The 27,951-nt window shown below is 37.3% G+C and overlaps 2 protein-coding genes across 3 annotated transcripts; both read left to right on the forward strand.

Annotated features, from left to right (window-relative positions):
- Positions 1–7,554: 7,554 nt before the first annotated feature.
- Positions 7,555–15,755, forward strand: grap2a (GRB2 related adaptor protein 2a). Of its 2 annotated transcripts, none has more exons than XM_089128507.1 (9): positions 7,555–7,674; positions 10,349–10,427; positions 10,767–10,883; positions 11,804–11,895; positions 12,007–12,126; positions 13,389–13,572; positions 13,918–14,022; positions 14,392–14,490; positions 14,859–15,755. In XM_089128507.1, exons 3-9 carry the CDS (start codon positions 10,806–10,808, stop codon positions 15,033–15,035), a joined length of 855 nt encoding a protein of 284 aa, XP_088984633.1. In that variant the 5' UTR covers positions 7,555–7,674; positions 10,349–10,427; positions 10,767–10,805; the 3' UTR covers positions 15,036–15,755. The 2 variants fall into 2 exon arrangements, with proteins under 2 accessions (XP_088984633.1, XP_039543619.1); XM_039687685.2 differs by lacking the exon at positions 7,555–7,674 and adding an exon at positions 7,684–7,745.
- Positions 15,756–15,845: 90 nt separating this feature from the next.
- On the forward strand, positions 15,846–27,942 carry sack1fa (scaffolding CK1 anchoring protein Fa). The gene is made up of 5 exons (XM_039687814.2): positions 15,846–16,577; positions 20,141–20,308; positions 25,553–25,674; positions 25,758–26,620; positions 27,814–27,942. The coding sequence occupies exons 1-5, from the start codon at positions 16,116–16,118 to the stop codon at positions 27,861–27,863; spliced, it is 1,665 nt and encodes a 554-aa protein (XP_039543748.2). The 5' UTR covers positions 15,846–16,115; the 3' UTR covers positions 27,864–27,942.
- Positions 27,943–27,951: the final 9 nt, after the last annotated feature.

A 27,951-nucleotide genomic window follows, 5' to 3' on the forward strand; every position in this document is an offset into this window, starting at 1 on the left:
AAGGATGGATAAAAAACACTGGATGGATTTTATCAATATATGATGGTTGTGTACAGGCACTACCAACACACATTTCAGTACAATCAAGTTGGAAAAAGTGCATGTACCGTTATGTGACCCCTTTAAAGCATAGGAAACAGATTTATATTTGACACAGTAAAAAAGAGGAGATGGCCTGTTATTTTAGTTCCTGTCCTATATTTTTATTCAATGTTACTTAGGTTGGTTTCAAGGGTAACCGGGTTAGCTGTCACACGCACACACACACACACACGTTTTTTTTTTTTACTGAATATAAGCGGTATATCCCCTAACACTACCCCTTAGACCCAACCCATAGAAAACTTTCTGCATTTTTACGTTTTTCAAAAAACATCACTTATGATTTATATGATTTCAGGTAGCTTACAATGATGCTCTGAGAATTCTGTTGAGAAGACCACGCTGGTGTAGCACCTGCAAGATGTTTGTGGCGGCAGGTGTTAATACTCTGCAAGCCACATTGAGAAATGTCATGTACAAATTTATATGTCGGTTGAATAACTCTGAGAATTGTATAATTGTGGCATTGACCAATATAAAATTTAGCACCACACCGTACGGTATATGTCCAAGTTATGGAAGCATTGGTATAGTTGTCCCCTTTGAAGTTGTTATTTTTGTTTTTTTTTATATTGAGTGTACTGTCTTATTTGTCTGTCTTTTTATCTGGACCGGTGAGTCTGTAATAAAGTTTATTATTATAAGCTAATTTCCACGGGGACCGGAAAATAGCTTAGCCTATAATTGAATAATCGAATATTGCCATCTTTGTGGGGACATTCTGTCCTCATGGGGTTTACCAGGACCACACTCTAAGTTTAAGTTTTGGCCACAAACAGTGTTTTATTATTAATAGTTTAATGTTATTTCAGAACTCTCAGTTTTTCTAAAAAGGCCTGACAAGCAAGTTATACAAGAGAGCCAGCTCATACTGTTTACCTTTCATTAGAAAAGGTGATGATATGGATTTGTAGACTAGGTGTCTAAAATTACAGCATGTACGAGACTACTTTTTATGACTGTCCCTCTAGAATCTCTTTTATTATTTTATCCTAAAGGAATCCAAACTATTTAGAACATTTAATGTTTATGTAGTGTATTTGCAGTGCTGTTCAGAGACAGGCAACGTTATATCTGTCACGTTACATATATGTACATCCAAATGGTTTCCTAGTGACTGACCTGACAAGATACACATTGGATTGAATTAATGAGACAAGATTTCCTTGTTGTCCACTATGTACATTAGGCGTATACACACTACTGTTCAAACGTTCTTTTTTTAACATTGATAAGAAATGTTTCTTGAGCACATAATCAGTAGGCGTAATGATTTATGAAGAATCAACTTTGCCATCACATGAATCAAATTTTAAAATATACTAAAATAGAAAATAAAATGACACAAAACGGCATTATAGCTAATATAATGCCTTGGTGAGCACAGGAGACTTCTCTCAAAAATATAAACATATCTTAATGACCCCAAACTTATACAAATGTAAATTATTTTGTTCACCATAAACTAACTTAATGGGTCATATAATGGTACATGCACTTTTTCAAGTTGATTGTACTGAAATGTGTTTGGCAGTGCCTGTATACAACCATCAATGATCAAAATCAAGAGGTTTTTGTTTTAATCTCCTTATGTTTTCGCCTGTCTCAAATCGAGCCGTTCGATCGTTTGACCGTGTGACGTAGTGAGAGAAGATCATTATCATATAAAGGCATATGCACTTAAACGGTGTACTGAAAACAGAGCTGTTTTTGACCAGGTGAGTGTTTGCTCACAATACTAATGATAATTTTTAATTGAAGTGTATTGCAAACTTTTCATTTAGACCCTAAAGAATCCAATTCACTTTGGCATTATATACATACAGTGCCTGGTGTGCAATTATGAAAAGTGAGTGATGCATGTATTTTTCTCTCCTTCAGATCACACCTCCTTTTGGCATTTTTTGTTCTTGGGTCTCTTTTTAGTGTCATTTCCTCTTTTTCCTCTCTGCAAGGAAGAGCATATTCTGTGGAGTCGCACTCCATGAAACTGTGTTAAATCCAGCTGAGTCTTTCCTCTCTACTGTGATACGTTCACTCACATTATCCGTATGTGTGCGTGTGTGTGTGTGTGTTGCTCTGGGATAACTTTATTGCTGACAGTGGTGTTTTGTTTCCATGGCAACTGCTCGAACCCGTTCCCTTTGCCACTGAGGAGATGAGGTGAGTAGCCCGCATGCAGCAGATGGTCAGGAAGAGGAAACTGCTAAAGAGGTCAAAATGCTGGATAGTGACAGGGAGAAAATTTATAATGAATGAAAGGGATTTGCTGATGCCATGAATGAATGAGTGACCGTGTTTGTCATCTTCAAGGTGAAAGCGTTACTTAGGTAGGGTAGGCTACTGTGCCTGACTGACAAAAATAAATCTTAGACCACTGAAGAGGATACATTCTCCCAAGTATTCTGATTAGTGGTCGACTAGTATTGTTTTTTCAATGGTTGATTGATTCTTAACCCTCATGTTCTGTTGTGAACCGAATGTTTTATGTAAATATCACCACTGTATGTTACAATTTGAGCTATTGGAAAGCTACTTACTTTCCCAGACAACATGTTTTTTTTATAGCACTTTCTTACGTTTTTCTAACTGTCAGTTGGTCATGGTGTAAAATGAGAGATTGGCTCTGATATGTGGTGATCAGGTAATCATGGGGAGTCATTAAACCATCAGATTCATCCATGTAGAATCAAAGTGACGCAACTAAAAACTCTCCAGGAAACTTTCAATTTCATGTTTTCACCACAGGTGGCAATAGAGAGGCCAAAGAGCCATATAGTCTTTTAAGTAAAATGAATTTTCTAAGAATATTATTCATGGAAGATGGTTCAATGTTGAAATGTTGATAACAAAAAGGCTAGGTTAAGAAAAGTAGAAACAATAAAATAAAAAATAAACCTGATTATGTTAGGCTACATCCTTGCTGCAAGGAAATGCAGTTGGTTAAGTTACATGACACCTATTGCCGCATCTCTGTCATAAGAAATACAGGGTGCAATAGAAGGATGAGCGAGATGGAGAGAAAGCTTATAGTTATAGCTATGCTGGCAGAATGCCACCTCATATCGCATGTAATTAGTTCTGTGTCTTTGTGACGACCTCACCAGCTCGGACTCAGGCTGGCACAGAGCATGCTCAGGCAGAACTCATCACTTGAGTTGTAATTAAAAGCCACCAGCCACTGGGTCAATGTACAGACTGTGTTTAAGGAAGTTCCCTGGGACTTTCCTACTTTATAAGGCTGGCACTGGTCCAGCTATAGGCAAAACACAGAATTGCATTTGAATTTGAAAACACATTTTATTACAATCAAAAATAAAAATAAAAAAATAGGTCCCCTACCCTCTTGATGGATGCCAATGCAACCAGGAGAGCTGTTTTTTTGACAAGAACTTAAGCTCCACTGATTTCAAAGGCACAAAGGAAGCACTATGCAGGACAGTTAGAACCAGTGAGAGGTCCCAAGAGGGAATGAGAGGAGGCGTGGAGGATTCAGTCTTCTCACTCCTCTCAGGAACCTGATGATCACGTGCTTTTCAATGGACTTACCCTCAACTGCGCCATGTGCGGCGAAAGTGGCAACATAGACTTTTAGGGTGGAGGGAGACAGCCTTCGCTCCAACCCCCTTGCAGGAAGGAAAGTACAACACAGATCCGGCATTTTCTGGGGTCTCCTTGGTAAGAAGAGCACCAGGAGACGAAGAAGTTCCACTTCAACACGTAGGCATGTCTGGTGGACGACGCTCTAGCAGAAGTGATGCCACCACCGCTGGTGGTAGGGTACTTAAACCTGCCTCGTCCCATCCAGGAGCCACACGTGGAGGTTCCAGAGATCGGGACGAGGGTGTGATGGGTGCCCCTTCCTCAGTGGAATTGGCCAGGGATGTGCTGTCGCGAGGAGTACAAGTTTGGAAAACCAGGTCCGGGTGGGCCAATGAGACGCAACCAACATGACCTGCTCCTCTGCCTTCCTGATTTTGCACAGTGTTTGTGCAAGAAAGCACAATAATAATTTACCAAACAATAATAATAAACAAAACAATCCGTGGCAAGCAAGCGTCTCGGTCAGGGCGTAAAACTGTCCACCAGTGCGTCCCCAAGCTGATCCCAAATAGGTGCCAGAGCACTAGGTCCGTGTGTTGGCAAACCTGGTCTCGAGCGTGAGCTAGGATCAGCCAGTCGTCAAGATAGTTCAGGATGCAAATCCCGAGTTCGGCACAAGGGCTGCCTCGACAACATTTGTGAAGATGATTTAATTAAACGGTATAATAAAATAATAATTAATAAAAGATAAAAATGGCTCAAATAATAACCAGTTAAATTAATATACAAAAAAAAATGCTTTTAAAAGTTGTCCTTTTATAACAGCCCATTCTCACCCCCAAGGCGTCACTTAACTGACGCCTTGGGAAGCAATTGGACATGCTTCAATATCTGACGCTTTAGGCGCCCTTTAGCGTCAGTTAGATGACGCCCTAGGATCGCGTGTACCCTACCCCCACCCCACACCTAAACCTAACCGCGTCCTCTAACTGACGCTTTCCTTTAGCGTCAGTTACATGACGCCGTAGGATCGCGTCATGTAAGTGACGCTAAAGGGCGCCTAAAACGTCAAATATTGAAGCATGGTCAAAGGTGACGCCTTGGGGTGAGAATGCGTTGTTTATAATTGTATTAATTACAATCTTAGCCAAGACAATGGTTAACAGGTTACATTGTGACAATAACACATGCCCCAAAAATAGAATCAGGATATTTTTTTTTCCAGTAAAAAGCGTTAAAAAAATGTGTGTTGAGTGTGTGTTTGTTGTGAGTGTGTGTGTGTGTGTGTGTGTGTGTGTGTGTGTGTGTGTGTGTGTGTGTGTGTGTGTGTGTGTGTGTGTGTGTGTGTGTGTGTGTGTGTGTGTGTGTGTGTGTGTGTGTGTGTGTGTGTTTTGGCGGATGGAACATCTGTCTGTGATGTGGCCAAATGCACAGAATTTTTTCAATATATTCTCTGTCCCTTGCATAAAAAGTTATACCAATATGTTACTGATACAGATTTGTATTAATGTTTCCTCTCTCTCTCTCTCTTGCAGGTGTGAGCTGGTGTCTCACGGTTCCCATTGAAGAAAGGAAGCAGGTTGCCATTGCAGATACAGGCAGATAGATTCGCCAGATGTGAATTAGATTATAATCTCAATCAGATATCAAAACTACTTCTCACACACTGAGGACCGGAATTACCTTCTAGACACATGCTTATGCTCGCACGTTCATAGTTTCATATTATCATTTAATTTTAATGGTTAAACAATGTACGACAAATAATACGTCATTTCTTAATCAGAAGCTAGTTATTTTAGTCAATTAGGTTTTAAATATGGATATTTTTTCTTACATGAACACATCGCTTCACTTCAGAAGGCCTGTATTAACCCTCGCAGAGCCGTGTGGATCCTTTTATGATGGATATGCACTTTGATGGACTTGATATAAATGGCCATTCACTGCCATTATAAAGCTTAAAAGAGCCAGGAGATTTTTAATATAACTCAGATTGTATTCTTTTGAAAGAAGATGACTTGAGGGTGAGTAAATCATGGGCTAATTTTTCTTTTTTGTGTGAACTATCCCTTTAATATAATGACACGTGCAAATGTCTGACCATATAGAGCAATAATGTCAACTTTGACAACACATGTTATTATTTTAAAAATACACTCCCGGTTTCACATACAGACCAGGCTTAGATTAAGCCAGGATTAGGCCATAATTCAATCAAACTTTCAGTTGAAAAAGCTCCAATATGCATTTAATCTGTGACTAGGCTCAAGCCTTGTCTGTAAAACCGAGGGACAACGGTCATTTTTTCCCGATTTTTCAAAGGGCATTTTTTCTAAACTCAATATAAGTTAATATGAGTTAACTCCCTCCCTGCACACACTGCTTATTGTAGGCTATACTGTAAAACATTCATTTCAGGATGCATAAAATGGAAATAATTACCTTTCTCTGACAAAACAAGGCCAGTTACTGTATGTATTGTTAAAAATGCTTTCAACCCTGCTGTTGAAATAAAAATATATATAATGATACATTCAAAAACTAATGATAGATTATTGTAAAATCACTGTCATCCTGGTTATAAATGGCAAATATATGACTCAATTAATTACTGGAAAAAAACAAAACAGAAAAGCATGTTAACAGTTCCCGACCATCTTTTTCCTCATTTAGTGCAAATAAATAAATAAATAAAATAATTTTGACTAGTGTTATCAAAGAGCAATTTTAGAATCAAGAAGCACATCATGTGCTGATAGAGGTGATAAACTGCACACTCAAACCTACAAACTCCATTTTAAAGGAGTGTATACTGCATGTGTCTTTAGTATTTGATGTACTGTATGTCATGTTCTTTCACATCAAGCGAAGCACGACTGTGATAGTCGGGATACAGAAGGGGAATCCCATTCTTCATTCTGACCTGTCTGAGATCATGTGTGTTCTGTCAGGAAGCTTAACTTAGGCTAATTATTGACAGACAAAGACGGATATTTGTCAGAAAGGAGAAGTTAACCCAGAGTTAACCCATAGCTCATCACCCTAAAACAGGCATTTCAGTGAGTTCTTGGAAATGAGGGGTCACATTTTACATTTCTGTTTACATGTTACAATTGTAAGTTTCAATTTGCAGTTAGCTATTAACACATTGTGCGTAACAACATGATGTTACTCAAATCATGCAAAAACATGATTAGCCTACATGTCAAGCCCTATGTGGCTTGAGGTGTTGGCCTGGTTCCTGCAGCAGGTGCATCAAAGGTTTGCACAGGGCAGGGGGACCCCCAACTTTAACACACATTCTGTCCACTCCTCTGCCAAAGCTTGAAGATCTTGACTGAAGATTCTTGAGCCAGAATCGGCTTCATGTGCTTAGAATAGGATATGTATAACTTTGTCTGGGTGTTGTAAAAGGCATATATACACCATGTTTCTTATATGGTGTGTTAGGGAGAGAACGAGAGAGAAACCACACACTTCCAGTCAGTTGTTCTCAAGCTGTGTTTCCTGTCGCATGCTTTGCGACTCTAGCAGAGCTGCAGAAGTTGTGTTCCTTCTCTGCAAACTTTACTTACACAAGCAGACGCAAGTGATAATAGTTTATTTTAACACTACCATAAACAAACGGCAATGCATATTAGGCTACCAACATTCATCAACCAAATGTTTAGATGTTGTACAGTTTATCAAACTATCTATTCATTTTATATAGCAGCTATACAGGCTACATTTAACAAGGTTTTCAAAGCTTGTAAAGTGTGTTCACAAAAGTTATGCCACATCATGCTACAAGATCGATATAGACGTTTGCGAACAGAAATTGTAATCATGGCAACAGTTCCTTGAATCGACCCCATTGAAAGTCAATTAAACATTTCTCACACGGATATAGTGCGCTCTGTGGGGCGGAGTCAAAGGTTCCGCTCGTTCATGTGGGTGCTGTTGTTCAGTGCAGTGCTTTGAAACGCGGCTCCACGCGGACGCGCATGCAGGACAGGTTGAGCGTGCAGGGTGATTTGGGAGACGGTAAGGTGACAGTTCTTCTGCGGGATGTTTATCTTTTCTTCGTTACCGAACAGTAAATCAGCGAGAAAACGGTAAACTAATTTGGTACAAAATTAGTTTCATAAAAAAAATACTGAAAGTTGCCAGTGCCACTACCAGAAATAGATGCGTGAAGTTGTTTTACGCTTGCAACAGTGCGTGCGCGTTGACACGCCGAGATATATTTGTCATATCAAAAACTGTTCACTTGACGTGCTTAAATGCGTGAAATTTGTTTTGTAGACAAATGTGCCGTAAATGTAACATTAAATACTTATGGTGGTCAGGATAGCGAAGGAAAAACTTGAAAGTGGTTGAGAGAAATCCTATGCAATCTAAAATATAACCTAGACAGCAGTGCTACTTTGAAGAAGCTAAAATAGCCTATGTAAACTGTAAAATAATAATATAATTTCTTTTGGTCGGCTTGTCTACTTCAGTTTCCAATTTCCCCTTTTTAGCAATAAAAGTTATTATCAACTCAAAAATTACAAACAATGCAAGTATTTCGCTTTGTTTTACTATTTAGTGTTAAGTGTTGAGTAGTAGGCTACATTATGCTCTGAACCTCTGCAAAATAGCACATACAGTTACACAAAGAGATAATTTATCGAGGGAATGAGACTTAAGCTAAGTGTTTATTCATGAAACAACTTCCCCGTAACAGCAGTCAAATCAGCTTTCAGTCTTTAAATTGCTTTTTTGTTTTTCTCTCTTTATTTTAGTGCCTGTAGCCTATATGATCTAGTGATGTTTGCATGACCTCTGAGGTCTGTATATCAAGGTTAAAAGATAAATGGGAGATACAAATATGATAAAAAAAAAGCCAAACACAGTTTTCATTTGAATTCAAATGTGTTCATATTTTCACACTGTTTTAGCCTGTTATCTTGATATTCCAGATTGACAGACTATAATATGTGAAAGACTGCAAATCTGTAGAGGGCGGATGAAGTGTGACAGGTTCAACAGCAGTTCTGACTGTGTACACAATTATTTAATAAATTTAATTACAAATGAAATTATCAGAAAAAAAAAACTGAATGTCACAAATGAGTAAAATTTGAATTTCATTGAACATATTTGGTTCATCCCTCTTTTGCTTTAATGACAGCAGAATAACGAAATATTCTCCTGCGTGATCTGAGATGATCCAAAGAGCATCTTTTTGGAGAACATCTGACACATGATCAATGTCACAAATCTACTTATTTAAATAATGACCTATGAATCTTGAATTTGTTTCAGTGTGGACCTTTAAACCCTAGTTAAACCCTGCATGAGAAAGTTTAGGTTTGAATTTTTGATAAACTTTGACATATTAACCCACCTTAAAGTATCTTTATGCAGAGTGGATCTAATTTGCTCTAGCATATTCTCTCCATCTCATCTCTCTGATTTCTCATTCATAGCCAGATTAAGTGAGATTATTGCCCAAAACCAAGACAACAGCTCTCCTCCTCAGGTTACTAATTGTGTATCATTGATCAGAGAACAGACAGTGTTCTGTAACATTTGCAGTCAAGTTTCTAATCATCATGGATGGCACACTTTGCACTCCATTGAATGTGAAATTGTTGCTTTTTGAACGTGTCGTCATTGAGCCTTCTTTGTCTCTGTCTGCGTTACGACAGGAGCTCAGACTCAGTTTAGGCAAAGATAACTGAGCACCATGAGAACATTAACATGACTGACAGATCCGCTCTTGCATCTAATCGCTGCTCATCTGAGAAATTATTTTTCACAAGGGCAGAGGGGAGAAGAAGGGACCGACGACTCCAAATCCATGTCTGCAGAGAGTGGTTCAGTGTAATCGGTGACAAATTGAAATAGATGACATCGGAAACTATGCCAGAGTAGGACTCTGCAAATACAGCATGTACACTATGTGAGACCAAAAACATCATGAGATTTTATTGCCATCATTGTTATTGGGACAAAAAAAAAAAAATGAACAGAAGTTTGTTTTTTGTTTGGTCATCAATAGTCTAATCCAAGAGGCATGATTAGATGCACATCCATTTCTTTGAACGAATCCACAGTATTTTATGAAGAGAATATACATCAGCCCTAATATTATTGGTGCAATTGCAGGGATAAAATTTAATTTCAACTATGACACAATATTACATCTGCTGCAGCTGCAGCATTATTCATTAACATTATCTCCGAAGAGAGCACACGTCACTCCTCTCCTCACAAAATTGCACTGGTTGCCAGTCGCCGGTCGCATTAATTAAATTCAAGTCACTGACGTTCGCCTACAGAACAACCACTGGCACTGCTCCCTCTTACCTAAACTCACCACTTCAGACTTATGTGCCATCCAGAAACTTGCGCTCTGCTAGCAAATGTCGTCTTGTGGTACCATCTCAAAGAGGCACAAAATCTCTTTCTTGGACCTTTACCATATGATTTTTTTGATGTGTTTATAATGGACAGACTTAAAGGGTTAGTTTAACTAAATAGAAGCTATAAAAGCTTCAAAACATTATAAGTAATAATGGACTTAAATGTTTGTTTCCTAAAAAAAAAAAGTTATCTTAAAAGTTAGAAGTTTAGACAACCTGGATTGTACAGTAGCACACGTGTGAATAGACTAATTGTATGTTTTGTGATGGCACACAATTGACACCTGCATCTGTTTGTTCTTTAGGTGGAGCTGACTGTGATGGTCTCCTGATGCCAGTTAAACAAGTGTCTTAACACCCTCAGATCACAGACAGTGTATTATAGTAAGTATTGAGCTCTTCGTTCATAATTATGCCCCCCCCCCCCTCCCATTAAAACTTTTAGGACTGAGTGGTCAAATCTTAAGCTATGATAAGCATTGAGTAGCCTTTTTCTCACCAACTTGCTCCCTTAATACAGATGCACTTTTGCATTACTTAATTGTGACTAGCTAACCACAGTAACCACAGCTGCACACTTTTGCTTAGCAAGAACATCAGCAGGAGTTTGACCTCTCTGGTCTCTCACAAGCCTGAGGTTAACGCATTTATTCGTCATTTTCTGGTGCTTTCATCTGCCTGGTTTGTGTAACCTGTAACATTTCTCTATCTCTTTAATGGCAGTTTATAGACCCTCTCCTCCGTTCAAATCAGTATTTTATCATGGAGGCCAGGGGAAAGTATGACTTCAATGGCACGGCCGAAGATGAGCTGAGCTTCAGGAAAGGAGACATTCTGAAGGTGAGTGATTGATAGAGGACCCAAGCACTCAAACTAAAAGCTCTAACTTTGGTTTCAGATTTTGAGGCCCCTGAGTCAGGGCTTTAAAACACCGCTCACTGCAAGCATCATTCTATGCATTGACCACCACATGAAAAACATAACAGATCCTAGTGAAAAAAAAACAAAAAACAGAATGTGAACAGTGTAGAGAGTGAATAAGACAAATCCAGCTATTGTTTTGATTCATTGAAGAAAAAAATGGGCTCGCTAAACATGGGTTCATAAAAATCTGGATGCTTCATGACTGCACAGAAAATGAGGCATTAAAGATTTCTTCAAAATGTAGCTTTAAACACATATAGAGGTGTGAACCTATCAAGACACACATTAGATGAGTCATGTGAATTGTCAAATAATTGTTGGCATCAGCAGCCGATAGAGGATAAAGTTCAAACAATCTTTTAGTGTTGCTCTACCACCCCTGACTACAGTAGTCTAGCTAGTACAAAGTTAATGTGAGTCATATGATCACTGTCCACTGTTAGTTTTTTTTTTAAATTAAACAAACACAATTATGCATTGCATAAAATATTATAATATTAAAAAAATCCCTGTTAAAACTTCCTTCCAAAAAGTCAGAATTATGATATTAAAGTCAGAATTATGGCATTAAAGATTTATTTATTTTATCATACTTCTAACGTTTTCCCTCATATTTCAGCTTTTTATGTCATAAATTACTTTTTATCTCATATTTCAGCTTTTTGTCATAAATTACTTTTTATCTCAAATTATCTCATAAATTTGACTTTTTAATTCATAGTTAAGACTTAGAAATTCATATAAATAAAAATATCTATCTCATAACTAATATTTACCAATACATGATTTTTTTTTATGTGACAGAAATTAATTTTGACAAATACTAATCTAAACAGATCCTAGGATCTCAAGACGAGTGGTTCAAGGCAGAGCTACACGGTCACGAGGGCTTCATACCAAAAAACTATGTTGAAAGGCAAACGCCAAGGTGAGCTCATGTGATATTAATCTTTTCAACCACATGCAAATAACCTGTGAGCATGTAGTAGTTAACAGTGAGACCTGAATAAACACACGTGTATTTGGATTTCCTCTCCAGCTGGTTCAAAGAGACCGCCAGTCGTAGCTCGGCTGAGGAGATGCTAATTTCCCAAGAAGTGGGTGCTTTTCTGATCCGTGGCAGCCAGAGTTCACCTGGAGACTTCTCCATCTCAGTCAGGTAAAACTGGAATTAGTGGATTAGAATGTCAGATTTAAATTTTTGCATCAGCACATATCCATCCATATTTGTTTTGCTTGTGTGTTTTCTTAATTTCGCTTTAATCAGCGTAAAATTATACGAAAAGAATGTTGAAAATGTTATCCTAGTACAAATATTTCAGCTGACCATTGAAGGTCACCCTTAGAGTGCTGTGAATCTTTAATCCCATTCGTTGTAATGTCGGTATTCTTACCCTTTAAGCCATGAGGCTGAAAGATCCTCATTGACTAGATGCTCACACCTGAGCCATTTCATGCTCACACACACACTGAATCTGGCCTATGTAAACACTCCATCAATAATGCATCTGTAACATCCATCTTATTACAGCGTTCAGACAGTCCATTTGTTTCAGCCATCCTCTCATAAATCGCCTATACAGCAGGTCCTTACTGAATGCACTGTGCAAGAATGAGAGAGAGAGAGAATGAGCAAGGGTTCCCTCTAGTGCAGAGAGCGGGTTGTGCAGCTTCTGTTAACATTAAAAAAGGAAACACTAATAGATAGTTTAGTTGATTAGTATGTTATTGAAGACAGGCAAGAGTGTCAGGGGGTCGTTGGGGGGGATCATAGGAATAATATTAGCATTTGTGTTTTGTTGTTGTTGTTCTTAACAATTGCTCAGACTTGCAGAAGAAAAGATTCTTCCACCGTCTCTTCCTCTTCCACCTGCACTGTCTCTTCCTCTAATGGGCCAACCCTTTTTGCCACCTTCTTTGGGCCAGCATCCTCTAACCTGGCCTTTTTGGGGAGCTTTCCTCTAAGGGCGAATGAGAAGATGCTTAATTGCTAAGAGGACAGATGCAATGATTGCATTAAATCTTACCTAGATACAATAGAGCTATTTTCTTATTGGCTATTGTGTAGCCCCTTTCTTTTTTTTTTTCTTTTTTTTTTATTGGCTGATAAGTGGCAGGCTCGACTAAGAAAACTCCAGGGGAGACACGCTTGATTCCTGTCGGCTCCATAGTGAGAGCTGCACAGCCAGAGAAATTTTGGGTGCTGTGGCATATTAAATGTATTATAAATAGTTTTTCCACTTGGGAAATACAATGTGTGGCGGGAGTGCGTGACAAAAGACCAAAATGAGTTACTGTCATGCTCAATGCGTGACACTTGAGAGCCATGCAAGACACTGAAATAAGTGTGAACATTTAGGGTTCATTTTTGTAACATTCACTTATTAATATCTCACTTTGATTTTTTCCACTGCTCTGCAGACATGAGTATGATGTACAGCATTTTAAAGTTATGAAGGATAAATCGGGCCAGTACTACCTGTGGACGGATAGGTTTACATCTCTAAACAAGCTTGTGGAGCATTACAAGACCAACTCCATATCCAAGCAGAGGGAGATCTTCCTAAGGGATGGAAGTGGAGATGAGCCAAGAGCACCTCCACCTGTAAGTAAACTCTAGATTTAAATCAATAAATACAGTGGGTTTGCTGTTAATCTTCTAGGTCACTGTTTATACTGAATCTCAAAGCAGAAGTCCAGTCAAACTTAATCATTAATTGATCACCTTCTTTGAACTAATCCATCTGCTGATTTCACTCTTGCTTTTCAAGAGATATCTGATGTAAGATCAAAAAGTGAAGCTTTGTGGGGCAGAAATTTTAATTTCTAGGTTTAGATATTATGAATGCACTTTATGAGCAGATCCTGTCAAACGTGGCTTAAATGTAAATGAATCTGAGAGTCTGTGTAAAGGAGATAATGATCAATGATGTTCAATCCTTATTTTCAGTTAAAGAGTCAACCAGAAGCGCGGCCACCCCCAGGTAGTGGTTATGGCGGTCCACAAACCTCATCACAACACCGCAACACAACAGATCAATCTCACAACCAGAAGGTACAGTACAAGCATGTCAACGGTCATACCCCAGCTGTGCATGCATTTAAAACTAAACCATGCTGAATTATTAAAAAGCTTCCATTCAAAATAGAATTATACCTGCTCCAACTAACCAACTGTAACCTATAGGAAACCTTCAGTAGTTTCACTTAAATGACTTAACTGAGCTTACTGAACTTAAATATACAAGCTTGATAAACATGATCATTCTAGAAGATTTCTAGAAGAATTTCAAATGGCACTTAGAGGCTTTTGCATCTGAACTCTTCATATATATATATATAATATAAATTGTAAATAATTATGCATAATTGTTTAGCAAGAAAAGGGAACTGGCTAATAAATAAAGATGTGCTCTTTTTTTAGAGTAAGAGAGGAAGTGTTGAGGAGAAAGCTAACACTGTGGGTCACCAAGGGAGGAACAGTCCAGCCCCTCGGCGAACCTCTGAAACTTTGCCTTCTCCGGTATGATACCAGAAATCTCACTTGCTCTCAAGGCTGAAACACTGTCTTGAGTGTGAACTTCTTCTTTTTTCTTTTTATAAAAAGGTGACGTGTGTAATATTTTCAATGTTAAAATACTTTCCTGTCCCAGCTTAATATGCTGAGACAACCAGCCAATGCCGTGAGTTTGGGGGTAGGATTATCTTTTTGTCCGAACAATAGAAATTAGGGGGTGTTTGAGAATCTTGTTTGCAAACAGTTATTATTTATTTCACCTTTAGTTATATAAATACACAGAAGAATATTAGTACCTTTTATGGTACTACTGACACTATATTGTGTGTGTGTGCGTGTGTGTGCGTGTGTGTGTGTGTGTGTGTGTGTGTCAGAGGTCAACCATACAGGTGAGAGCTGTATATGACTTCACTGCAGAGGAAGATGACGAGCTGGGCTTCAATGCTGGTGACATAATTGAAGTACTGGACCGTTCAGATGCATCGTGGTGGAAAGGCCGATTGCGTGGCAGGACTGGACTTTTCCCTGTCAATTACACAGATCAGATCTGAGATCTTCTGACAGCCTGGAGGTGTGGAATCACAATACTAAATCCATCGTACTCTCGCCAAATGCCTGCCTATAATGTATGGACTGGTTGATTAATTTTAAATTAGCTAAATAAAGCTGGCTGCAGAACATTTGAAGAGAAGTGAGAAAAAGACATTACTCATGAAGTCTTTGTTGCTTCTCTTTTTTTTATACATAACTATAGGTTTGTTTGTTTTTTGTTTTGTTTTGTTTTTTACAAGGTACAAAGAAAGGCCAATATAATTTCCCGTATGTCAAATTCTCCTAGTGACTAGAAGGTTCCCTCTTGTGCAGTATGATTGACTGAATTATACAGTACATACTGTAGCCCATACAATGACCATTTTATTGTTTTCATGTCCAGTTTACGTTTTTATTTTAAGATTTTCAGTAGCACACACTAAGGTGTTACAGTACCAAGCCAAGCTTTCATGTTACTGTACCAATTTGTGTACTAAAAATCTTAATGTTGTTTGTCAAAATAGGCCTATGGCACAGCCAGAATAGGTCTGATTATTGTTTTACTATGCAGAATGGAAAATACAGATGGCAAATATGATGATACCCGCCATAGTATGATGGATTTTAATAAACTTTACATTAATGCTTTCAGAAATAAGTTGTGATATTTTTTTTAAAGAATATAAATCCAAATAATAATAATATTATAATAGTAATAATAATCTGTCATCATCAGCAAACCTGTATGACTTTCTCGTTTCTGTTTTTCAATAAGTACAGTTATACAGGTAGTCTAAATGATTTTATAATTTTTTTTTATAAATTAATAAAGAGAAAAGTTCTGCGTCAGTCAGGGAAACTACCGTGACAGTTTCACCTGTCTTTTATTGAACTTAAACAAGTGTCGTCATGTCAGTTCCCAATAACCTTCTTACAGTTCGACGATTCTCCGCCCACAATTTTACAGAAACCCCGCCCACCCATTCTCTATCCTCTTGCTCTACAAGCACCTCAACCAACCACTCCAACAGGTAAAGGTGGGCTCAGTGTACTGCCTGGAGCCACACAGGTGAACCGTTGTTTCCGGGAGCACAACTGTCATGGCTGAGTCTCAGCTAGTGTGCATGGACGACGATCATGTTAACGTGAAGATACCGGAGTCCAAACCGGAGTTTTATTACAGCGAGGAGCAGCGGGCCGCGCTCGAGCAGCTCTTGAAGAATGGGGATGGCGCGTTTAAGATGCGTCTCAAAGAGGATAACATTAAAGACTTTCTCTCCGCCAGGGAAATCAAATGGTTGCGGGACACGTTCCAGGAATATGACAGTGACTCGGACACCTGCTGCTCACGGTCGCCCCATGATACCAGTGAAGACTCAGGTGTTCACTCAACCTACTGGCCGACCATGTCTGATATGGAGATCCCTCCGCTGGATATCGGTTGGCCTAACAACGGCCATTACAAAGGGGTAACTCGGGTGTCTGTTTACACCCACCCACCCAAATCTAACAGTCCGCACATTAAGGAGGTGGTCCGCAGACTCATTCAAGAATCTACAAAGGTAGGCGACTATAAATCTATTTTTTAAGTACTAGTAGGCTACTTAAAAAAAAAAAAAAAAAAAAAAAAAAAAAAAATAGCCTACACTGTAACAAAAAATACTGCATAACATTTTTAAGTACAATCAACTTAAATTACAATAAACTTAGGCTACTTCTTTTGAAATTAGTTGAATCTTGTATAACGTAAAAAAAAGTTTAAACTTATTTTGAAAACATTGTCACAACTTATTGATCATATAATTCATATTATTGGCCATATTGTTGATCATATAATTTTTTTTACAGTGTAACTAGAATATATTTAATTTTCACAATTCAGTAGTAATCTGTTCAAGTAGTCAAATCAAGTCACCTATGTTTATTAGGCTATAGCGCTTCATACAATACAGATTGTTTCAAAGCAGTTGCACAGTGATAACAGGACTATGATTCAAACAGGGTTCATTCCGGCTGTACCACAGCTCTAAAAGAAAATAGTGTCATTGCCGAAGTCAGTTCAGTGTTGATTTAGTTCTGTTGTAAATACCATCAATTATTAAATTAATGAGTTTAATCTATAAAGCAGTCTTCAGAAAACAGTGATGTCACCGTCCAGCTTAATTCAGCTCTAATAGTGTCAATACAGTACAGTCAGATCAGTAATATTGTTGAATATTAGTATTCAGTGGCCTACTTATCCATTATTCATTAAATAATATTCGCTTTCCTAATAGTATCACAACAAGGAATGATTCCATTGTTACTGGTTAATACAGGCTATTATTTGCCTGTCAATTCTATGGGAATCTGTGGTTCACATGCCAACTGGCCATTTTTAATTCCCACTAGTATGTATTTCATTTGTTGTTCAAGTTTTACTAGTGACTCGTATTACTAGTTCAGCTCCAGGAGATCATGTCTTTGTCCTAGTGCCAACTGAATATTTACTGTTACATTTTTATTAGACGTCTATGGATAACTTGTGACATAATAAATGCTACTGGTAACAACTGAGATAGATACTAATCTGTCTGTCTAAAAGATGTTTGGTCCACAGATCCCCACACTAAAATCTAATGAATAATTATCTTGTGAAAAATATGCTAGTAACTATTGCATTACTTTAAAATGAAGCACTAAGAAATACGCAGTAGTAACAGTAATGGACATTAAGGAAATGCGTGATTGTTAATTGGTGTCCTGACTAAGCCTGTTGATTGAATATCATGTTTTATAGATGAATTGTTTTTTTATTTGTATCATGCACATGATGATGAATCATGTGGCCTCAACCTCTGTCTGTCTTTGATTTGTCAGTTAATTGTCATGTGGTTCTACCTTCAACTGAGCATGAATGACATCATCTTTTAAAACAATGAACATTTAACTTTCAACTGTTTCAAAACATGCCATTAAGTGTTGGGGAAATGGAATAAATAATAATGGATAAAGTTAAGTACAAATATTAAGAATTAAGTTCAGAAGAAGTCAGGTTGATTGGAAATTGATGAGGCCTAGTCTCTGCAGTCACTTCTTCCCGAATTTGACAACATTTCTGTCTGAAAATGTACCCCACCCCTAAAATATACCCCTACTCCTATAATATAACCCTACCAATAACTTATCACTAAAATGAATTCAGTGCTCGAAGTGAACCGGTACGCACTGACACTTCTATATTTTAATCTTTAGCATAGCCTCACTTTCTCTTCATTACGCCATTTTTCCTCATATTGCTGGTGCCACTCAAGTCAAATAATAATCATTCAAGAAATTTCTTCTGTGTAGCCTTGGGTTTTGTCTGTAACTGCCTTGTCAATCACACTGCCCGAGGCCTCAAGTTACTTCTTTGCTACCGGGTTTACACACACACACACACACACAATGCAACTTCCTTAACTGTAAGTTATATTGACACACTTAGCGAACAAAGAATTTCAGCGACATCAGTCCACCCCCATGCACTATTGTACACTTGTAACCGTCAATTAATACAAAAGCATGAAATAAAGCTTCATGGAAAATGTAAGCTCAAAACTGGAGTTTTTGTACATTGTATTTATTTCATGAATAAATATTTTAGCTATACGTTACCTCTCACAAATACCTTGTAAATCTGTCACCTTCCAAACTGCATGAGATAATACATCATTAAAATCTTTCTACCTGATTTTAATAGGTCATTTCTATTTGTAACAGTAAAATGAATACAGTGTGAAATGTATAGCTGGTTAATTGAGTTTTTGGGCTGTATTGTATAAACATTTTACCTTGTGTCTGTTCTAGATTACAATCGTGTACTTATGGTGCAAAGAGCTGTGACAAGTAAGACTTATTTGCGGTGAAACTTATTCAAATACACTTGTCAAATGAAGGTAACGTCATTCTGGCAGGTGCTGTAGTTTTGTAGTTCCGTTCATGTATAGATAAACTATACAGCAGCTGAGATGTTTTTTTTTTAATTTATGTGAATTTATGTTTTTACTATTCGTCTTCAAGCACAGCTTTTATAATATTCAGTATTAATACAGACATGATATGCACATGTTTGTCTAGTACAACATTCTGGGTACATTTGAGATGATGTTCCTTTAATTGGATGATATTTAGACATGCCTTAATTTCAGAACCGACTAGCTTTTCATTTTAGTTTGAGGAAATGTGTCAATGTTACAGTAGCATTACACTATGTCCCCAGGACACGTCATTCAGGTTGATCCTGATGCTCACACATATCTTCATCTGTCTTCTGAATGTCTTTGATGTTTATCTGAAGTATATGGGAACTTCTCTTGAACTGATAAGAAACACGCGTCTTAAAAATAACATTTCCTTGAACTTTAACTTAAAAAGGCTTATAGTTCCTTGTCTTAAAGGGATAGCTTACTCACAATTTAGTAGGCCTGACTTTACAGCATTTCAAAAAAAAAAAAAAAAGAATTGCATATGCATTTTTAATTTTAGCAGAAGAACAGAATCTGTGTTATCAAAAGTAATTAAACAGACACGCCTGTGTTTGTTTTCTCTTAATGCAAATTGCTCAATTCTTATTTACATGGCTTTGACGTGCCAGTCAGTGAGGATGAAGGGTTTGAGGCCTAACCTTAAAACCCTTAGGGCTTTAAACAAGATTTAAAATTATCCAATAAATTCAAACTTGATTTTCCACGTCATTGATTTTTATGCTGGACTAGTTTATATTTTATTTGTTTAAAGGCTGAAGTTTGTGCTGAAGTGTGTTGTTTATATATAACACGTACATGCCCTTTGACCCAGACTGGCTGTTTTGTTTTATGGATATCTTGTGACAGACTCCTGTTGAGTTTGGACTTTTGGTTTAAACCCTCTTAGTATCAACTCGCCTCTAATGTGTCTGCTGGAGTGTGTACTGTGTAGCTGCTCCCTGTTCTTCCTTCACCTGTATGAGACTTCACATGTTCCCTCAAGCTGAGACAAGCTACACTGCCACTGTGAAAAGAAGACTAGGCCAGTGTGGCTTTATACACACCTCAAAGCAGATCCCATGATAAGCTCAGTGAATCAGTTAAGCTCTTACCACTGTTTGGTTTCGCTTGGTTTTCAGTTAGTTGCAGTGGTCATGGACCTGCTGACAGATCTGCAGATCCTGCAGGATCTCTTAGATGCTGCGAATAAGAGAGGGGTGGCTGTGTACTTGCTGCTGGAGGAGAACGGCTTGCCGCACTTCCTGGACATGAGCAGCAGGCTGCAGATTTCTACGCAGCATCTAAGGGTGAGTGAAAATGATTGACTGATTCACAAACTTTACCCCATAAATCAAAACAAGGAAAGTAATGAATTGTATTTTACATAAAGCAAATATGACACCAATTTTAGGTAAAATGTTTTTTTGACAAGTAAGCACATTTCCCCCAAAATATTCATTCAGGGCCGTAGCTAGAGAATCCGGGGTCCCCTGAAAAAATATTGATGTGAGCCCCCCACCACCCTCCACCAATATATTGTATGCATACTCATATATGTGTTCTATATAAGCATGGAGTTCCATATGTATCTTTATAGGGTTTTCTTACAAAAAAGCAAAGCAGATAATAAATAAATATTTAATTAAAAGTTTTTAATGAACATCGGCAAAAGCAAAATACACATTAAATAAAATATAACATTAAATAGAAAAGCAAATAAATAGCAAACACTAAAACTAATTTTCCTTCAGTTATGAACACTGAAAGAAACTATGAAGATTAAGAATGATTATTATATGTATATCGGTTTGCATGATCTTTAACCTTAGATGACCTTAGGATAAACCAAAATCCCATTGTCAGACCTTTTTGTTGGCAAAGTTACTGATTATGTCTTTGAAGGGCAGCTGTCTGCTTAGCTGGCTTTCAATTGAAAGTCGGGCAAGGCTATTAAACCTCTCTTGAAACGACAGAAAAATAATGTTTTTTTGTTGTTGTTTTTTTTCCCCCATCAGTCTGTTATAATTAATAATCAAAAAGTAAACATTTATTTGACTTGATTTTGATTTGATTTACTTATTTTCTTTATTAATCCCTAGAGGGAAATGTAGAAATTGACAAGAACGTAGTCAAATTTCAAAAATAAAATTATTTATTGTCTTATGTATTTTAATAAAGATAAAATGGAACTGGTAATATATTATTAAAATAAAGGCAATGCTCATACATTTATTCATTTAAGTCCAGTATATTTGTGCTTCTTGATGTAATAAATACATCATATTTTGAGCTATTTACAGTGAAAAAGACAGGGGTTTTGACCGTGTAATCTTTCAGTCGATTGTTGTGCGACAGCACTGCGTACCAATAATGAAAAGTGACAGAATCCCGCAGGCTGTAGTGTAGATGGTAGTTTTCTTATTCCCAGCGAAATAACAATACACTAACCTGTCATAAAGAATGTCTTTAACGACTGGTATCCAACAACTCTCCTGGCCTCCCTGTCCTTCTTTTTGTGTCGTTTCTGATAACCTGATTTTTTCCCCGATATTTTTCAGTCTATCAGTTTAACATCTTCAGGCAATGCTGCGTCAACTCTGATTGGTTCTCTTCACAAGCTGGAGTGAGACTTAAAATTTTATTGGGCACATCTGATGTTTCTCACTGACTGAATTATTAATAAATAGATCGGACTAAACCATTTTTAGGGAGGTAAGAGAAGTAGATATTTTAACCAAATTGCATGTTTTTGTGATTTTTATTTCAAATCTCAGGCGTACAACTAATATAAATATTATAATTATTCATGCAAAAGTGGCCTACAGTATAACTGCTGGATTTTGTGGGGCCCCTATAATTGTCACCACCTTTCACCCCACTAGTGATGACCCTGTATTCATTACAGTAATGCAACAAAAAAAAAAAGAATCTCTATCTTCTATTCTCATTACCATAATGGGAAAAAATGTGTTGTACTGGCTTTAATTCAAAAATAATTTTATGAAGGTATTGTTTTTAAAATTACTGTAATGGGAATAGTAAAAGTAAAATATTAGGATGCATTATACAAGAAAATATAAAATATTTTGTTCCTCTTATAGGCTTCGTTTTTGATTTTATTAATGATATTATCAATTTTATATTTTATTATTTATATGTATTATTATTATTTTATTTCAGATTATTTTTTAGAATATAATTCGCCATTTTAACTTAACTATTGTGACCAGGATGTTTAAATCAATTAAATAATTATACTGACCAATTCTTGGTAAACTACCAGCTCAGAATTAATCAGTGTCTGTTCTTCAACCCCATTCAAGTTTTGTTTCTTTTAAAGGCTTTGTTCAGTTAAAAAAATTAAATGCTGCCATTAATTAATTACTCACCCTCATGTCATTCCAAACCCATATGACTTTCGTTCATCTTTGGTTCACAAATGAACTTTTCCTATATGCGTTCACAAGAGCATCACGACACATTTGTGTTGTTGACGCGAGAGCAGGCATGAATGCACATTGGGGATTAATATTTTGTAAAAAAAAAAAAAAAAAAAGTGGTAAATTATGTTGCTGTTTTTTTGCGCAAAGCTTTCGTGTCACTTCATAAAATCGAGGTTAAACAACTGGAGTCACATGCATTACTTTAATGATGTCTTTACTACCTTTCTGGGGCTTGAAAGTGGTAGTTGCATTGCTGTCTATGGAGCTCTCAGATTTAATCAAAAATATCTTTATTTTTGTTCCTAAGATGAACAAAAGTCTTATGGGTTTGGTATGACATGAGGGTGAGTAATAAATGACAGAGTTTTAATTTTTTAGGTGAAATTATGCTTTAATTTAAGCTATTAGTAAAACATGATCCGTTGCCATTTTATTCTAATCTTAACTCTGTGTGTGATAACACAATGTATGTTAAAAAGAAGACGCATGTTATCAAAACAACCGTGTTTATACGTTAACAATAGGTAGACTTGCCTTATCAGGCTTTCCTGCAAAAGAAGTCAAACATGAACACATGACTGTCCAGATCACACATAAATGCACATGTTAACAGATTGTCAGCTGACCTATAAGGGATCTGTGTGAACTTGAAACTCTGGATGGTTCTGCAGCTGTTGCCACAGGGTTCAACTGACTTCCTGGTCTGCTGTGCACATGCATAACAGTGCTGTAGAATGAAACCCAGGACTTTACCGCAAGACTGCCCCAAATACCACGGATCTCCTTGTGATACACTGCCAACAAGCCTTATCTATGCGGATTGTTTTATGTAGGACACTGGGGCTTTTTACACTGAGCAATAGCGTTGGATAAATCAGCATTGTTATTTCCTGAAAGAGGATCTGCAGATTTCAACGGAGCTAAGAAAAAAAGGGCAACTTGATCTCATTTAGGAGAGTTGTGGAGCACCCTCATCTCTCACGCTTCTGCTTTTTCCCTTTTCATGCCAGGCTTGTTCTTGAGTACTTTTGTTGCTACAGTATTCCTTTCTTTTCAGTCCTTGGTGTGCAAATGACACACCTCTGTATACAGGGATTTATTTTTCATTAACCTCACACTAGTGATATATCTGCCCATGTCAGGTGTGTTGATCTGACGCATCTTTAGTGAAAGCCAGATTTCCCATATTATACCAGAGTAAAGGCCTATTCACACCAAGAACGGTAACTTAGCGTACAGTACACCACAGGGCGATTACATTCAGTTTTTTCATGACTGAATACAGGCCTCTGGCTATGCTTCCGCCCCCTCAGGCCTGAAAAGAAAAAATAAGTTAAAGTTGTTTTCGTAAAAATGAAAATTGGGGTGCGCCATTAATTAAAATAAAACTGTAATCGCCATATGACTTTGTGCACTTATCAGGTTCTAAATGCTGCTATTTAATTAAATAATTGCCCTGTGTGTTTTGTCATCTGCGGCTTTAAATGCTCAAGCTCTTAAAAGTCGGTGGATTCTGATTGACTGTTTTTATTGTTTGTCAGCTAGACTTTCTGAAAGTAATTTCAACAATATTGTTCCTCTGTGTCCTTATGTTTAAAGCTGTGGCGTGGACTTCCCTATTCTCATAGAATTAGATCAATTATTAAAACTTAAGTAGGTGTCATTGATGTGTGTGTAACTGCCTGTAAGGGTTCTTCCATAAAATTTTCAGGAGACATTCATAGAGTCAACAAAGTGTCATTTTATTGACTGTAACACTTAAGTACTAACCACACATTGTGCAATAAAGAAAAAACACTGACAATAAATGGGACATCAGCACATTAGTGAGTTCTGGGTCTCAGATGTTTCTCAGGGATCCCTCACCAGAACTAACAGAAAACAAAGCTTACTTAACCCAGACCAGACCATTTTTATAATTACAGGGGTCTCACAAAAATTCTGATTCCATTACATAAAACATAAAAGGGAAATATATATACACAAACTCAAATGAACATAACAATCACATTTACCATAAAGAAATAATAAAAATACACTTAAACATACACACACAAATCCTTTAAATACATTCAAATTAACACACGGCCCCAACCCATATTGTCCCGAAAACTACATTTCCCATAATTCCCAACCAAATATGGATACCAGGAAAGGCTGCACTCTTTTAATTCCAAGCATTTCCATGCTGAAGTTATGGATCCCGGCAGAACCACGGTTAAGGTGTACACATACAAACTTAAATAAACAAACTTAAATAAAACGTCAAATCCATATGTCGGTTGTGGTTTCATTTACTCACTAATGTGCACTTTAGAAATAAATGGGTATTGGCTTTGTTGCTCTTTTAAAATGCGAAAGAGACAATATTGCTCCTCCTCTTCCAATGTTTCGGTAAATTATATTTCATAAATAAACAGAAAAAAACATTAATCCCTTAGATCAAACGAAATATTTCGTATACAAAAATAAAATAAAATTCAAAGTAAACTAGAACCATTTAAATGAAATGTTCATTCAGTGTGGCAAGCCATCACACTGCCATTTAATGGCCTTTTTTATTGTAGAGTTATATTTTTGTATGAAGCCAGGTTTTTTTTTTTTTTTATGAAGTCAAATTGCACAATGTGACACCAACAGTTAAAGCGGACTGTGTGTCTCGTACACATCTTGGCTAAGACTTTGGTCACAATTGACTGGGAGTTTTATCCAGTCCATATCTGTTTTGACATCCTCTTTTACACACATAATTGAAATGATATTAACAAAAACAAACTTGTGAGTCAGTTGTGTCTGGTTACTGAACAAAAGAGGCATTTCTTAATTAGTCAGACTGTTAATTTTGATCATAACTTGACTGGAGTGCTAAATACAAAGATATTTTTAGCTGAACGTTTCTATCACATACACCAATGTCACCCGTCGCTGTGCATATTTTGTTTTTTCATTATTATTTCACTAGATGAACCGCAAATTTAAAAATATGGTTAAGTTTTTCTGAAGCATAAGATTGTTCTCTTGTCATCCAAGACTGCCAGTCATCAGGGCAAATTGATGCAGTGTTCACTCTTCACCCTACTTTAATTATATTCTCCTTCGCTCTTTCAGAACCTGCGGGTGCGCACTGTGCGTGGCTCTGGCATGCCGCTGGCCTTTGGTCGTCTGCCAGGATCACAGTGCTCAAAATATATGTTGGTAGATGGAGAGAAAGTAATGTTTGGATCCTATAGGTTAGTATGTAGACCAAACAGTACAAATGCTGTTCTATCCACTGTTACTTTTTTCATGTTTTTTACTCTTCCCATCTTAATAGCTTTACATGGAGTTCCTCTAGGATGAACCGGAACACAATCACTGTGATGTCAGGACAAGTTGTTGACTTCTTCGACAATGACTTCCGAGAGCTGTATGCAGTGTCTGATAAAGTGGACCTGTACCGTGAGTTTCACATCAGCAAGCCGGCCCTGCCAGTTCCTGTGCTGAAAACTCCAGCAGAACCCAGCAAACTCACAGTTCCCGTATCCACGTCACGCTTCCAGATCTCTGTAGAGGACAACAAACAAGCGAACCTAAAGGTGCCTGCACATAAATACCACAACCCTAAGTACTCTTTAGTCGTTGGCAACAGTCTAGGTGTAACAGGCTCTCTGCAGGATCTTTCTAAACTGAGGGACTATGTTGACCAGGCCTCTGTGAGTAAAATCGAAAAATTAAGCTACCCCAATGGGGACAGTGTATGTTTACAGTCCCCTACATCCCCGGATGGGACAGAGGACGGTAAGGGCGATGGGAAGAAGCCCTCTCTGTTTGGTTCTAAAAAGCAGCGCTCTTCCTTCCGGCATTTCTTGAAAGGCAGAGCAAACAACCAGAGTCCAGATACTCTCTCTAAAACGACCCATCAAAACACAGATACGAAACAGATCAATCATAAAGACACCAAGCTTTCCAACAGTTCCAAGGAAGCATCTTGGTTGGCCAATCATATAAAGGAGCAAGATGATTCATCCAAAAACATTTCTCCTGTTACTTGCAAGATCTCAGAGACTGAAAGCACTGATGAAATTGAGGACACCTTTGAGATCATAAATCCACCACAAGTGAAGTTTAAGCTGAAAAAGAGCAAAATGGGTCCAAGGAGTGTTTCTCTTCAGACTATTGCCACAGATGGCGAGGATGGTATGTATCCTGATTACAGTCATGTACAGTATTTTCAAATGGTTCAATATTTCATGAAGGGCTGCATGATTTGGGGAAAAATCAAATTGTGTTTATTTTTATTTTTATTCTGATTAGGGTTGGATATCGAGAATCGAGTATCAATTGGAACCGGGACTAACTTTTCGTTTTTCCCGGAATCGTTCAAAAGTTAAAATTTCGATTCCTAGTTTCGATATTCACAAAAAAAAGTTTTTTACGTTAAAAAAGTTTTTTTTTTTTAAAGATATTCACAGTCCGCCGAGCGGAAGAAGAAACTGCTGAACAACACCAACGAAGAAGCGTCTACCAGAAGTGTTGGCATAACCACGCAAGTCGAACATGAGTACCTTACGTCGGCGATCCAAAGTGTGGCTTCACTTTTCTAAAAATAACGAAATCTCGGTAAAATGCAAAATTTGTGACAAAAGGAGTATTTTTACAGAAGGAGTATTTCCTTCAGAAAGGCCGTTGGTTAGCAAGGTTAGCTAAACTTTTTGGACCCTGCCTCTTAAAAGAATCGGAACCGAGAATCGTTAGGAACCGGAATCGAAACAAGGAATCGGAATCAGAATCGTTCAAATTCAAATGATATCCAACCCTAATTCTGATTAAAAAATTGTGATTGATGTTGTAAAATGCAGTTAAAAAAATCCTGGTTTGTAGGAGCTTGCTGATTTATATATCAGTATGACAATAGAAATAATACTATAAATACAACTACCGGTAATAAATTACTGTTGTAATATTTCACTGTAAAATTATAAAATGCATATTTAAGAAAAATAATAATAATAATTATTATTAATAATAATTTTATTCTTCAAGCGTTAAACCATTGTATTATATTTTGGCGGAAAACTGCGGGGACTCCTTAAAGCTTGTCTTTTGAACATTTTTGAGTATGCATGTCAAAGCAACCCAAACTCAGACAGATGCTGAGATGGAGTTTGTGTGGAAAAAAACATTTACTGCGACCTATTGAGCTGCTCATTTGTAAGAACAAAGTGCTGCCCTTCACTATGAAACATGCAGCGTAAATATTTATTTAAATAGCAGCCTTTAAATCTTGGTGAATGCACAGTCAAATGGCGATTACTGTTTTATTTCAATTAACCATGCAGCCTTATTTAAATTTTTATGAAAACAACTTTAACTTAATTTTTTCTTTTCAGGTCTGAGGGGGCGGAGGCGTAGCCAGAAGAAGGCTTGTATTCAGTCCTGAGGTATCCCTGTGAGAGAAATCAACAAGAACTTAAAGTAAAGTAATGTACTTAAAGATCAGGACCTTGACTACTGCTGTATAGGCTGTA

The sequence above is a fragment of the Pimephales promelas genome, chromosome 3 (assembly GCF_988280905.1).
Source record: "Pimephales promelas chromosome 3, fPimPro1.hap1.1, whole genome shotgun sequence".
NCBI lineage: Eukaryota > Metazoa > Chordata > Actinopteri > Cypriniformes > Leuciscidae > Pimephales > Pimephales promelas.